The 15,083-nt window shown below is 39.1% G+C and overlaps 2 protein-coding genes, 1 long non-coding RNA gene and 1 pseudogene across 5 annotated transcripts in view; 3 read left to right on the forward strand and 1 right to left on the reverse strand.

Moving 5' to 3' along the window:
• The window catches only part of LOC129410625 (zinc finger protein OZF-like), an 8,350-nt pseudogene extending 2,058 nt beyond the window's left edge, over window positions 1-6,292 (forward strand).
• Window positions 1-15,083, reverse strand: part of LOC129410510 (zinc finger protein 271-like) — a 688,773-nt gene that overhangs the window by 20,990 nt on the left and 652,700 nt on the right. The gene's annotated exons all lie outside the window — the stretch shown is intronic.
• LOC129410634 (uncharacterized) lies at window positions 3,466-5,101 on the forward strand. Its single transcript, XR_008632950.1, has 2 exons — window positions 3,466-3,672; window positions 4,586-5,101. It is a non-coding gene; the product is annotated as an uncharacterized LOC129410634 (long non-coding RNA).
• On the forward strand, window positions 7,364-10,968 carry LOC129410557 (zinc finger protein 239-like). 3 transcript variants are annotated; one of them, XM_055159021.1, is made up of 3 exons: window positions 7,364-7,584; window positions 8,559-8,646; window positions 10,129-10,968. In XM_055159021.1, the coding sequence occupies exon 3, from the start codon at window positions 10,151-10,153 to the stop codon at window positions 10,928-10,930; it is 780 nt and encodes a 259-aa protein (XP_055014996.1). In that variant the 5' UTR covers window positions 7,364-7,584; window positions 8,559-8,646; window positions 10,129-10,150; the 3' UTR covers window positions 10,931-10,968. The 3 variants fall into 3 exon arrangements, with proteins under 3 accessions (XP_055014996.1, XP_055015002.1, XP_055014991.1); XM_055159016.1 differs by having other exon boundaries at window positions 7,365-7,584; window positions 8,518-8,646; XM_055159027.1 differs by lacking the exon at window positions 8,559-8,646.

Genomic DNA, 15,083 nt, shown 5'->3' on the forward strand with positions numbered 1-15,083 from the left:
AGAAATATTCATTCATTCATTATTTTTTCATTGATTTTGTCCATTTTGCAATTTTTTTGAGCGAACGCTAAATAAGCTACAGCTGGGGCGTCAAACTCAAATTCATAGAGGCCAAAATTAAGAACTGGGATTTAAGTCGTGGGCCAAACTAAATATTTATTGAAAAAATGCCAACAACATCTGCATTTGCATCTGCATACATCTGTTTTCTCTTCTTTCGAGATATTAAACCTTTTCTTATTAAAATAAATGTTTAATAATATTTTTTCTTCAACACTGAATCTGGAACAAGCAGAATATAAAATAATAACAACATTTTAAATAATGTTTCTATAGCCTATCTGTAGCTGGCGGGCAGCTCTAATACATATATGATATGATCTCGCTGGCCAAATATAATTTTATTGTGGGCCGAATTTGGCCCCCGGGCCTGAGTTTGACATGTTTAAGCTATAGGCTTCCATTTTGCTTTTCCTCATTGAAAACATGACACTGTCTTCAGAGCTGCTACACAGGGGACACTGCTTTTGTATAAGACTGGGAAAAAATAGTTACACTTTTTTTTTTTTTTTTTAATGAAGCAGAGGAGGGTGTGGCACCCTGGAAATATTCGTAATAAAAAGGCACCCCCCACTAACACTTAATGTTGAGCTATTCTTCTGTGTTTTTCTGTGTTTACAGGTGGGTTAAATGCACAAGCACCACGTGATTTACAACACAGGATGTTTATACAAGTCTAGAAATATGTTTTATGAAGCCAAGTTGTATTTTGAAGTTATTCTGTTGTTATAAACGATCTGTTACCTGCCGTTACCTGCTAACGGCGGTAGCTCTTCCAGTGTTTGTCTGTAAATGTTTATAAACCGTGTTTTAGTTTATTAATGTGTAGTTTACTGCTGTGTACGACTAGAATCTGTCATTTCAAGTTCTGCTGATACAAGAGACTGATTAGAGCAGCACATGAAAATACATTTGTGTTTGGTCAAGTTCAGGGTTATTTATATTAACTTGTTTTTCTTTTGTACAAAACCTGTAACAGAAAATATAGGAAATAAGTGTGTAAAGACTAAAGTATTAGTGCAGAGTCATAGAGCAGAAGCAGCACAGTTCAGTGTAAACTGTTGTTAACGGTCAGACCCCATGACTCAGCAGAGCTGTTTTTCTGTCCTTACACAATTAAAGTTGTTCTGTTTCACCAAAGCCCTGGCTTCTGTCTTCACCTGTGTCACATTTATCAGATCTGCTCAACATGTGGATTAGAATCAGAGCAACAAAGTTGCTCAATGTCTCTGTTTATGTTTCCTTAATTTGATCTTTTTTTTGCTACAGACAGAAAAAGTGTGACTTTAAAATAAAATACAAACTGAGTTGATTCATTCAGTCAAATGGAATTTGCTTGTAAAACACTGAAACATTCTCACATATGATTTACTATGTGTGATTTTATGTGTTTTTAGTGAGAGATACTTTATTTGAACAGTTAAAAAAGTGATTTTACTTGACACTTTCTTTGTTTTAATGCAGAGCTACAAGATCCACCAAAAGAATGACCTTCACATGTGACCAGTGTGGAAAGGTGTGGCCAAATGCTTCCAAACTGAAAAGACACTACAGAACTCACACAGTAGAAAAACGGTACAGCTGTGACCAGTGTGGAAAGGTGTGGCCAAGTCCTTCCAGACTTAAAATCCACTACAGAACTCACACAGGAGAAAGACCGTACAGCTGTGACCAGTGTGAGAAGACATTTTCACAGTTAGCCAACCTAATATCACATGTGAGACTCCACACAGGAGAGAGGCCATTCGAATGTGACCAATGTGGAAAGGTGTGGCTAAAATCTTCGGACCTGAAAAGACACTACAGAACTCACACAGGAGAAAAACCGTACAGCTGTGACCAGTGTGAGAAGACGTTTTCACAGTTAGCCAACCTAGTAGCACATGTGAGAGTCCACACAGGAGAGAGGCCATTCGAATGTGACCAATGTGGAAAGGTGTTCCTAAAATCTTCGGACCTGAAAAGACACTACAGAACTCACACAGGAGAAAGACCATACAGCTGTGACCAGTGTGGGAAGAGATTTAAAAACTCTGGTGCACTCACTGAACATATGAGAATCCACACAGGAGAGAAACCATACGAGTGTGACCAGTGTGGGAAAACTTTCTCTCAGTCATCCAATCTAAATGCACACATGAGAACTCACCCCTGGTTGATACTATATGAGTGTGACCAGTGTGAAGAGGCTTTTAGAACATCCCAGGAGCTCTCCAGTCACTATCGAACACACACAGGAGACAAACCAGACGACTGTGGAGAAAGAGGGGAAGGATTTCAGGTCTGTGAGGAACCGTCTGAAACATGTCCAAATGTTCCAGAGTGAAGAGAAAAGCTGCAGCTCTGACCAATGTGGGACGACTTTGAGACAAGCTGGTCATCTGAAGGTGCACCCTCTTGAACACACTAAAGGAGAAAGAGCTGCTGAGGCCGGATCAAGTGAGTCTAAAGTCAGACTCAAAAAGCTGGAGATCAGGCTTCAGAAACTCCAGACTGTGGAACTGAGCTCTGTGTTAGTGTCAACAATTAAAGGCTCTAAATGATATATAATGATTCTTTTATTAGAAAGAGATTTTATCTGAAGTTTGTCCATGTTAGTCTTCATTTTATTGTTTTTTCACTTTGAGCTTTTAGTCCTGCTTCACTGCATTTCCCTAATCAGAGATACAGACCTGAAACTGCATTTTGTCTTTTAGCAACCCACAACAGATGTTTATTCTTTTCATGGATCATGTGATGAAAAGCATAAAGAAAAATATTATAATTAAAGAAAATAAAATCTGGTTTAACATTTTGACCTTTGCAGATGTAGATAATGTAATAATGCAGGAGACAAAATACAATTCCAGGTCTGTTTTTGAGGGAACAGCATTAGAACATGACTTAAACCTCAGATGAGTTTATTTTACATAATATAAAACCTTTTTAAATGTATTAATCTATAATTGCATTATAATTATTAAAAACCTGTTGAATAATTGAAAAAAATAAAGTGTTTATTTGCGTGTGTATTTACGGTCCTGTTCCAGATGTAAAAATCCTCCAGTGGAACAAACGTTCTGTGAATGTGGATGTCGCCCTCTACAGGCGAGTCAATGGTAGAGCTCAGCTCCTCCTCCCAAAGGAAAAAATGACACTGTCTTCAGAGCTGCACAAAGAAATGGGACACAGAAAGGACTTTGGGCTTAATAAGAGACCGATTTTGACTGAACAACGATGTAAAAAGATGTAGAGAATGTGTGCGGCGCACTTCCTAAAGCCCTTGTTTGGATGTTCTACTTGTTTGGATGTTCTGCTGTTTGGATGTTCTTGTTTGGATGTTTGCTTGTTTGGATGTTCTACTTGTTTGGATGTTCTGCTTGTTGGATGTTCTATTGATCTTCTACTTATTTGGATGTTCCTTGTTTGGATGTTCTACTTGTTTGGATGTTCTACTTGTTTGGATGTTCTACTTGTTTGGATGTTCTACTTGTGCCTCATGTTCCTTTAAGCCCCGGAGGTCACTTCCCTGTCTCCTCCTCCTCCTCACTGTGGTTCATGTTCAGCTCTGCGTCAGGGACAAATCTGTCAACTGGAGCATTTTTCAGATTTCAAACTGTCTCTTCCTCATCGGTGAGTTTGTTGAGCAGCAAACGGTGAATTATTTTTATGTTTAGCTCGTATTTGTGTTGCTAAATCGCACTTAGCGTCTTGTTTGTTAGCTCCGCTCCCATTCAAAACCCCTGTGGATATTAGCTCCGTTTACTCGGGCTGGGAGTTATTTAAACACCGATTATACTCATTAAATATGAACGTTTTTAAGTTTACAGTCAAGCCGAATTGTAGATAACAATGTAGTTTACTAGAAACATTCATTCATTCATTATTTTCCCTTTTTCATAGATTTTGTCCATTTTGCAATTTTTTGAGCGAAGGCTAAATAAGCTACAGCTGGGGCGTCAAACTCAAATTCATAGAGACCAAAATTAAGAACTGGGATTTAAGTCGTGGGCCAAACTAAATATTTCTTGAAAAATGTCAACATCTGCATTTGCATCTGCATACATCTGTTTTCTCTTCTTTCGAGATGTTAAACCTTTTCTTATTAAAATAAATGTTTAATAATAGTTTTTCTTCAACACTGAATCTGGAACAAGCAGAATATAAAATAATAACAACATTTTAAATAAATAATGTTTCTATAGCCTATCTGTAGCTGGCGGGCAGCTCTAATACATATTTGATATGATCTCGCTGGCCAAATATAATTATATTGTGGGCCGAATTTGGCCCCCGGGCCGGAGTTTGACATGTTTGAGCTATAGGCTTCCATTTTGCTTTTCCTCATTGAAAACATGACACTGTCTTCAGAGCTGCTACACAGGGGACACTGCTTTTGTATAAGACTGGGAAAAAAATTGTTATTTTTTTTTTATTTTTATTTTTTTTAATGAAGCAGAGGAGGGTGTGGCACCCTGGAAATATTCGTAATAGAAAGGCACCCCCCACTAACACTTAATGTTGAGCTGTTCTTCTGTGTTTACAGGTGGGTTAAATGCACAAGCACCACGTGATTTACAACACAGGATGTTTATACAAGTCTAGAAATATGTTTTATGAAGCCAAGTTGTATTTTGAAGTTATTCTGTTGTTATAAACGATCTGTTACCTGCCGTTACCTGCTAACGGCGGTAGCTCTTCCAGTGTTTGTCTGTAAATGTTTATAAACCGTGTTTTAGTTTATTAATGTGAAGTTTACTGCTGTGTACGACTAGAATCTGTCATTTCAAGTTCTGCTGATACAAGAGACTGATTAGAGCAGCACATGAAAATACGTTTGTGTTTGGTCAAGTTCAGGGTTATTTATATTAACTTGTTTTTCTTTTGTACAAAACCTGTAACAGATAATATAGGAAATAAGTGTGTAAAGACTAAAGTATTAGTGCAGAGTCATAGAGCAGAAGCAGCACAGTTCAGTGTAAACTGTTAACGGTCAGACCCCATGACTCAGCAGAGCTGTTTTTCTGTCCTTACACAATTAAAGTTGTTCTGTTTCACCAAAGCCCTGGCTTCTGTCTTCACGTGTGTCACATTTATCAGATCTGCTCAACATGTGGATTAGAATTAGAGCAACAAAGTTGTTCAATGTCTCTGTTTGTTTCCTTAATTTGATTTTTTTTTTGCTACAAACAGAAAAAGTGTGACTTTAAAATAAAATACAAACTTAGTTGATTCATTCAGTCAAATGGAATTTGCTCATAAAACATTGAAACATTCTCACATATGATTTACTGTGTGTGATTTTATGTGTATTTAGTTAACAGTTACTTTATTTGAACAGTTAAAAAAATGATTTTACTTGACACTTTATTTTCTTTGTTCTAATGCAGAGCTACAAGATCCACCAACAGAATGGGGTTCACATGTGACCAGTGTGGAAAGGTGTGGCCAAGTCCTTCCAAACTTAAAGTCCACTACAGAACTCACACAGGAGAAAGACCGTACAGCTGTGACCAGTGTGAGAAGACATTTTCACAGTTAGCCAACCTAGTATCACATGTGAGACTCCACACAGGAGAGAGGCCATACGAATGTGACCAGTGTGGAAAGGTGTGGCTAAAATCTTCGGACCTGAAAAGACACTACAGAACTCACACAGGAGAAAGACCATACAGCTGTGACCAGTGTGGGAAGAGATTTAGACACTCTAATGCACTCAGTGATCATATGAGAATCCACACAGGAGAGAAACCATATGAGTGTGACCAGTGTGAGAGAACTTTTCTCTCAATCATCCCATCTCAATACACATATGAAAACTCACTCCTGGTTGATACTATATGAGTGTGACCAGTGTGAAGAGGCTTTTAGAACATCCCAGGAGCTCTCCAGTCACTACCGAACACACACAGGAGACAAACCAGACGACTGTGGAGAAAGAGGGGAAGGATTTCAGGTCTGTGTGGAACCGTCTGAAACATGTCCAAATGTTCCAGACTGAAGAGAAAAGCTGCAGCTTTGACCAGTGTGGGACGACTCTCAGAGACAAGCTGTTCATCTGAAGGTGCACCCTCTTGAACACACTAAAGGAGAAAGAGCTGCTGAGGCCGAATCAAGTGAGACTAAAGTCAGACTCAAAAAGCTGGAGATCAGGCTTCAGAGACTCCAGACTGTGGAACTGAGCTCTGTGTTTTGTCAACAATTAAAGGCTTTAAATGATATATAAAGATTCTTTTATTAGAAAGAGATTTTATCTGAAGTTTGTCCATGTTGTCTTCATTTTATTGTTTTTCACTTTTAGCTTTTAGTCCTGCTTCACTGCATTTCCCTAATCAGAGATACAGATCTGAATTTGTATTTTGTCTTTTAGCAACCCACAACAGATGTTTATTCTTTTCATGGATCATGTGATGAAAAGTGTGAAGAAAAATATTAGAATTGGAAAATAAAATCTGGTTTAGCGTTTTGAGCTTTGCAGATGTAGAGAATGTAATAATGCAGGAGACAAAACACGATTCCAGGTGACTTAAAGCTCACAGGAGTCTGTTTCTCGTGTCTCACATGGGAGGAGCTCAGAGTAGAGTCGCTGCTCCTCCACGTCGAGAGGAGCCAGTTGAGGTGGTTCGGGCATCTGTTCCGGATGCCTCCTGGGTGTCTCCCTCGGGAGGTGTTTCGGGCATGTCCCAGTGGGAGGAGGCACGCCGGGGAAGAGCCAGGACACGCTGGAGGGACTATGTCTCTCAGCTGGCCTGGGAACGACTCGGGGTCCCCCTGGAGGACGGAGGAAAATCGATGGAGGAGTCTATTTTACATAATATCTGACCTTTTTAAATGTATTAATCTATCGTTGCATTATGATTATTAAAAACCTGTTGAATAATTGAAAAAAATAAAGTGTTTATTTGCGTGTGTATTTACGGTCCTGTTCCAGATGTAAAAATCCTCCAGTGGAACAAACGTTCTGTGAATGTGGATGTCGCCCTCTACAGGCGAGTCAATGGTAGAGCTCAGCTCCTCCTCCCAAAGGAAAAACATGACACTGTCTTCAGAGCTGCACAAAGAAATGGGACACAGAAAGGACTTTGGGCTTAATAAGAGACCGATTTTACTGAACAACGATGTAAAAAGATGTAGAGAATGTGTGCGGCGCACTTCCTAAAGCCCTTGTTTGGATGTTCTACTTGTTTGGATGTTCTACTTGTTTGGATGTTCTGCTTGTTTGGATGTTCTGCTTGTTTGGATGTTCTGCTTGTTTGGATGTTCTACTTGTTTGGATGTTCTACTTGTTTGGATGTTCTACTTGTTTGGATGTTCTGCTTGTTTGGATGTTCTGCTTGTTTGGATGTTCTACTTGTTTGGATGTTCTACTTGTTTGGATGTTCTACTTGTTTGGATGTTTTACTTGTGCCTCATGTTCCTTTAAGCCCCGGAGGTCACTTCCCTGTCTCCTCCTCCTCCTCACTGTGGTTCATGTTCAGCTCTGCGTCAGGGACAAATCTGTCAACTGGAGGATTTTTCAGATTTCAAACTGTCTCTTCCTCATCGGTGAGTTGTTGAGCAACAATCGGTGAATTATTTTTATGTTTAGCTCGTATTTGTGTTGCTAAATAGCACTTAGCGTCTTGTTTGTTCGCTCCGCTCCCATTCAAAACCCCTGTGGATATTAGCTCCGTTTACTCGGCGCTGGGAGTTATTTAAACACCGATTATACTCATTAAATATGAACGTTTTTAATTTTACAGTCAAGCCGAATTGTAGATAACAATGTAGTTTACTAGAAACATTCATTAATTCATTATTTTCCCTTTTTCATTGATTTTGTCCATTTTGCAACTTTTTGAGCGAACGCTAAATAAGCTACAGCTGGGGCGTCAAACTCAAATTCACAGATGCCAAAATTAAGAACTGGGATTTAAGTCGTGGGCCAAACTAAATATTTCTTGAAAAATGCCAACAACATCTGCATTTGCATCTGCATACATCTGTTTTCTCTTCTTTCGAGATGTTAAACCTTTTCTTATTAAAATAAATGTTTAATAATAGTTTTGCTTAAACAATGAATCTGGAACAAGCAGAATATAAAATAATAACAACATTTTAAATAAATAATGTTTCTATAGCCTATCTGTAGCTGGCGGGCAACTCTAATACATATTTGATATGATCTTGCTGGCCAAATATAATTATATTGTGGACCGAATTTGGCCCCAGGCCGGAGTTTGACATGTTTGAGCTATAGGCTTCCATTTTGCTTTTCCTCATTGAAAACATGACACTGTCTTCAGAGCTGCTACACAGGGGACACTGCTTTTGTATAAGAGTGGGGAAAAAATAGTTACACTTTTTTTTTTCTTTCATTAAGCAGAGGAGGGTGTGGCACCCTGGAAATATTCGTAATAAAAAGGCACCCCTCACTTTTAATGTTGTAATGTTTTGATTATATTTTGATTCATTTCTGTGGCTCTTTTACTCACATAGAATTATTCAGATTCAGCTGCAACACCAAATGTGTCCAGTAGGTGTCGGTAATCACCCAGTTGAGGCAGCCTGAAGCTCTCGGGCGCAGCAGAAGCAGAGCTGTTCTTCTGTGTTTTTCTGTGTTTACAGGTGGGTTAAATGCACAAGCACCACGTGATTTACAATACAGGATGTTTATACAAGTCTAGAAATATGTTTTATGAAGCCAAGTTGTATTTTGAAGTTATTCTGTTGTTATAAACGATCTGTTAATTAGAGCCTGACCGATGGCCGATATTATCGGCCAATATGGGCACCTGGAGACGTATCGGCTATCGGCTGATATACTTGCTGATATGGGCCGATATTTCACGTGTGCATGTTATACGTCGTTATAAATCTTAGACTCTCTACATTCTTTCATTTAATCCAATTTACAGACAGATAAATGTCCAAATATGTGGCTCCACATCAGTATTTATCTGTGGAGTCATTTGTGTGTGTGTGTCGTACTGTCCCTGAACACACCACAGAGTCACGTGTGTTTGTTTACACTCGCAGACACAGATCCAAACACTGAGATTATTTTCTTTTTACGAACAATTGATTTGAGTCTGGATTAAAAGGACATTTATTAGTTCAGACTTGTGATGTGAGAGGAGCCTGTGTGAGGCTGAGTGTTGAAAATATGTCTGTTTTGAAGCTAGTTTTGGTTATTTGTTATTGATAGTGATTATCTGCGGTGTCTCTCACACATAAACAGTCTGTTTTCTATGGGTCTATTTTAAAGTGATTATATTGTTCGTATATTTGTTACTGGACCTGCATTGATGTAAATGAGCTTTGAATAGAGGTGTGAATGATCATCATTTACACATATAATGAATTACCGCGGCGCGCAGCATTTACGGCTAAAGGCTAATAGCGATAGTTTATTTACTAGCTAGTAGTGGTGGGTCGGTCGTGAACGAAGCGGCTCTTGGAGTCGGCTCTTTGACCCGAATGACAGGAGCCTGCTCCTTATTCAGAGCCGTGTTTTCTCTTTCTCTCATTTTTTTTCTCTTTACGTCACGTGCAGACTCGTGGGAGTTTGACAGCGGCAGCGGCTCAAAACGAAACTTTCAGAAATCTGCATGTGCATAGGAGAGAAAAAACGTACATGTTTAGTCCTGTTTTATTTATTTTATGCTGAACAACAGACAATCTTGGGCTCGAGAGACGGAGAGAGATAGAGACCGAGTCCCAACAGTCAGTCCTGGTTCAGTTCTGCTTTAGACCTGCTTGCAACAAAATCTGAAGAGCTGCTTGGGAGCCGAAAGAGCCAGCTGCTTTTAGTGAGCCGAGCCAAAAGAGCCTGTTCTCTTAAAAGAACTGGAATACCCATCACTAGTAGCTACAATGTGATGCAAAAATGTCATTAGTTCGATCTACTGTCTGTAATATGATGTAAAGAGGCAGAATAACAATAAATGTTGCCTAAATAAACCCAATTTAAAATCCACCATCCACTGAAACATTCTCACATATGATTTACTATGTGTGATTTTATGTGTATTTAGTGAGAGTTACTTTATTTGAACAGTTATAAAAAGTGATTTTACTTGACACTTTCTTTCCTTTGTTCTAACGCAGAGCTACAAGATCCACCAACAGAATGACCTTCACATGTGACCAGTGTGGAAAGGTGTGTCCAAGTCCTTCCAAACTTAAAGTCCACTACAGAACTCACACAGGAGAAAGACCGTACAGCTGTGACCAGTGTGAGAAGACATTTGCACAGTTAGCCAACCTAATATCACATGTGAGACTCCACACAGGAGAGAGGCCATTCGAATGTGACCAATGTGGAAAGGTGTTCCTAAAATCTTCGGACCAGAAAAGACACTACAGAACTCACACAGGAGAAAGACCATACAGCTGTGACCAGTGTGGGAAAGGATTTAGAAATTCTGGTGCACTCAATGATCATATGAGAATCCACACAGGAGAGAAACCATACGAGTGTGACCAGTGTGGGAAAACATTCTCTCAATCATCCAATCTTAATACACATATGAAAACTCACTCCTGGAAGATACTATATGAGTGTGACCAGTGTGAAAATGCTTTAGAACATCCCAGGAGCTCTCCAGTCACTACCGAACACACACAGGAGACAAATCAGACGACTGTGAAGAAAGAGGGGAAGGATTTCAGGTCTGTGAGGAACCGTCTGAAACATGTCCAAATGTTCCAGAGTGAAGAGAACCTTTTGCCACCATTTGACCAGTGTGGGATGACTTTGAGACAAGCTGGTCATCTGAAGGTGCACCCTCTTGAACACACTAAAGGAGAAAGAGCTGCTGAGGCCGGATCAAGTGAGCCTAAAGTCAGACTCAAAAAGCTGGAGATCAGACTTCAAAGACTCCAGACTGTGGAACTGAGCTCTGTGTAGTGTCAACAATTAAAAGCTGAATGATATATATAGCTGAAGTTTGTCCATCTTATTCTTCATTATATTGTTTTTCACTTTGAATTTTTAGTCCTGCTTCACTGCACTTCCCTAATCAGAGACAGACCTGAAATTGCACTTTGTATTTTTTATTCTGTTTTGACTCTTGTTAGCAACCCACAACAGATATTTATTCTTTTCATGGCTGCTGTGATGAAAAAAGTGAAGTAAAATATTAGAATTAGAAAGCAAAATCAGTATTTTAGACCATTTGTTCTTGCTTGTCTTTTCTTATATCTCACTTATGCATCAGGGAACTTTAGAAATGAAACGCCTAAACACACACAAGGGGCTGAGAAACAGTGCGAGCTTTTTTTAACATCAACAGGTGAAGCACTAAAAATTGTTCATCAGATTTGAGAGAAGCTTTGAAGCCATCTCTGAATGACATTGAGTATTAAAAGAGGGAGCTCTTTTACATTTAATCCTTGTACTAAGCCAGTGATGTTCATTTTGTCGTCTTATATACTTGAACTTCTTTTTAAAGACAGTGCAGTAAAGTTTATTTACCTTGTTGACATGTTTCGGCTGCTAGCTGCAAGCCATCTTCAGAACTGTCCCCGGTGTTGGTGGTGACGTGTCCGCCATATCAGACACTGTAAAAGAAACAACCACATTATGGATCAGGACGGGGCTCGGGTCATTGGATCAGAAAACAAGTTCAAACGCTGGATCAAGGAGTTCATTGAAATCAGGAAACGAGGCACGGACAGTATTAACAGTGATGACGGCGCGTTCCTCCTTTCACACACCTGGGACACCCTCCTCTAGAGAACATCGGGCGACGGTGGGCGTGGTCAGTCTAAGCGAAACGCCAGGTCCATCAGGTCTGACCACGCCCACAGGAAGTAACAACATCTGATATACGACACGTCACCACCAACACCGAGGACAGTTCTGAAGATGTCTTGCAGCAGCAGCCGAAACATGTCAACAAGATAAAAACACTTTACTGCATTGAACCAACGAACCCAAGAAGTTAATCCTTGTACAGTTCATATACAGTTTGTTGATTCAGTAAAGTAGTTTAGTCTAGTTAAACTGAAGTAATTAAATGTGTGGAAAACCAATTTTACCAGTATGTTCCAATAACACAAAAAGCATAGTTATAAAATACATCCAGAAGTGCAGTGATCAATAATTGAAGCACAGTTAGTTTGTTGTTGTGACAGTAAAGGGAGTGTTGAAAATGTGAAATAATGTAATTGGAGTTAAATGTCTGTTGTCTGATATTTTGGAAAATGGGTCATTCAGATTTATTATTTATTATTTAGATTAGAAAATATTTAGATTTATTATTCCTCCTCTTGCTGTGAGGTGAACAGGAAAGAAAAGTTCCAGGATGCTCGACCTGCTTCGACTGGCCATTTCGGTTTCATTTACGCAAAACCTGAAGACTTTTTGACAGACGTGAATTCTGTATGCATCTGTCCTCCGACCAAACTCCAGTTAAAAATAGACAGGACTAAGATCAAGGAAATATGGGCCAATAGGAGTGTGTCTGTGGCCACTGAGGGAAGCCTGACTCGGCTGTGGTCACAAAGAAACGGAGCTCATGCCAACGTGTTTATGGAACTGTCAGTCATTTATGTTGACTTCCATTTAAAGTTACACTGTGTCACTTTTCTGATGAAAGGTCTGCCATGGAGATGTCATTGCTTTGCCTGTAATGGTCCAGTATGGCATTAAACTGATCCATCTCCGTGGAAACAAACGGGTGAATCCATCAGGTCAAGTTCTGGAGATTTGTGGCAAGGCGAGCCTGTTCACACTAAGAGTATCGTATTTTCCGGGCTATTAGGCGCACTCTTAAGCCTCTAATCCCATCAAAAAACGATTGTGCGCCCCAAAATCCAGAGCGCCCCATACATGAATCCACTCGGGTGTCTCAGCACGACTTCAGTAAACTACAAAGCTGCACCACCTGCTGCGCACACAAACACACAGAGCAGACAGCGACCGCACAGCGAAAAACACCCACAGACACACTCATCACTCCACGCCGACGAGGAACGGAACGGAGGAACAAACCGAAAAAGTGAGTGCAATGTGCCACTTCTAGACACGACTGAACAACTGAGTCACTGTGAACACGCCGACAATCCGCTGGTCCCAGACACACCCTCCCTACACGCCACAACTGAACAAAGCCCAGAGTCACTGTGAACGAACAAACAAACAAAACCACTCACCCATCACACTGTTGGGTTTCCTTTAAAGTCCCACGCAGTTTATTTGTGAAAAAAGTTAAAAAATAGACCATTTAATGACAGAGCGACTTATAATCCAGAGCGACGAATAGCCCGTAAAATACAGTACATATTTTTCAATGGATTTTTGGGATAATACCTGTTGTAAATATAAATGATTTTATCAGTCAAGAAGCAGTTTGCAAAGAAAAGTTGAAAACATGTTGAAAATGTTGAAAAAAAGTGGATAGTTGTTTTTTAGAGAGAACCATAATGATGCCATCACACTGGGGAGAACTCAAACTCTAAAAGCTTGACACAATTTACACAAGAAACACATTTTTCCAAGTGTTTAAAGAGGATTTCAACAAACTAAAGGCATTTCTTTGTTTTATTTGTTAAATCATAATTTCTGTGGACATTCGAGGAGTTTTGGTCCAGTGTATGACATGGTTGTAAGTAACAGTTATGAAATTCCCGTGTAAGATGTCATGATTTCTACCCAGGAAGTCAAATTTGAAACTTCAAAAATTGAGAAACTTGGAAAAAAAAACTTAAATATGATCTTTACTGTGTTTCAGTAAAATGTGTAGTATATGTAAAGTGTAAAAGTGAATTTTGTAAATTGCTTTGTCTGGAATGTTTCACAGTATGAAACATTCCAGACTGAGCAATGACATCTCCATAGCAACAAGCAGCCGAGGGACCTCCAAACAAAAAGTTACATAGTGCATCTTTAAGTTGATGGTTAAAAAACAACATTGACATTCACAAATGGATCCTGGTCAAAATAAGCTTACTTTTCTATATTTTTGCTTGTTTACATCACACAAGTTGGAGCATCGATGGTTTACATTATTTCATCATTTAATTTTAATTTGTAATTGAATTAATTTTGAACAACTGAACTGCATTTTTACACTTTTATAGTTTAAAATGTAAAAGAGTTAGTAAAACATGACTGATTTTTGATGAAAGTTGTGTTTAGTGCAGAGAAGCGCAGTTTGGCGCCCTCATGTGGCTTAAAACATGAACTGTACAAAACCACAAAAACACTTGTAATTCTAACTTTGACCGCCAGAGGGTGTGTTAAACGTAACAGTTCAATTGTTATTTTTCTGTCCGTTATGTAAACTAAAATATGTTTCTTTGTGTCTGTGCAGTTATGATTTAAAGGAGTTTATAATTATCTAGTTACATCCATTACCCCTTGTTCACAAACATTCAGAGATGCGCGCGCAGCCGGGGAGCAAGAGATGCTAACATTACAGGTCCTACTGGAGCTCTGTACAGTGTACGATTAAAACCGTTTTTTTAGTCGGCTGGCTCTTGTAGACTTTTGCATGCTTTGTGTCTTGCTGACACCATTTAGAATAACATATAATTTGTATTTAGATCTTAATTGTTTAATTTGCTCTCATAATAAATAACATTATATTACGTAGCCGCAAGTTAGCTAGCCAGTTACGTTTGTTACGTCAGGCTGCACCAGCACTTTGTTTGACCGTCACTGTTGTTTATTCACCCAGAAAGCTTTGTCAAGTCTGAATGTGATAATGTCAAAATTATCCACTGACATCAAACGTTAATAAAATTACGTCTCTGAGATTTTTGTCTGTTTTTCATTTGGGTCATTATAACGGCTCGATCTAGTGGGCCAATGCGAGCGGTCAGTTCATCAACAGAATTATCAAATGTGTGTACAGAAATGTTTAAAATGATTATATCTGAATGGTTGATGCTTTACAAGATGCTCACATCAACATTGCCATATAGTAGTATGTTTTCACTGAACATCTTTGTCTTATTAACATGAACATGAACTTAAGGTGAAGTAGCTGAAAATATTTAGAACAACTTAGTTTAAGACCTGATATAATTGGCTACTGTACTGTACTGTACTGTGT

Source organism: Boleophthalmus pectinirostris, unplaced genomic scaffold, assembly GCF_026225935.1.
Source record: "Boleophthalmus pectinirostris isolate CB_2022bp ecotype Guang Dong unplaced genomic scaffold, ASM2622593v1 HiC_scaffold_10, whole genome shotgun sequence".
In the NCBI taxonomy this organism is placed as follows: domain Eukaryota; kingdom Metazoa; phylum Chordata; class Actinopteri; order Gobiiformes; family Gobiidae; genus Boleophthalmus; species Boleophthalmus pectinirostris.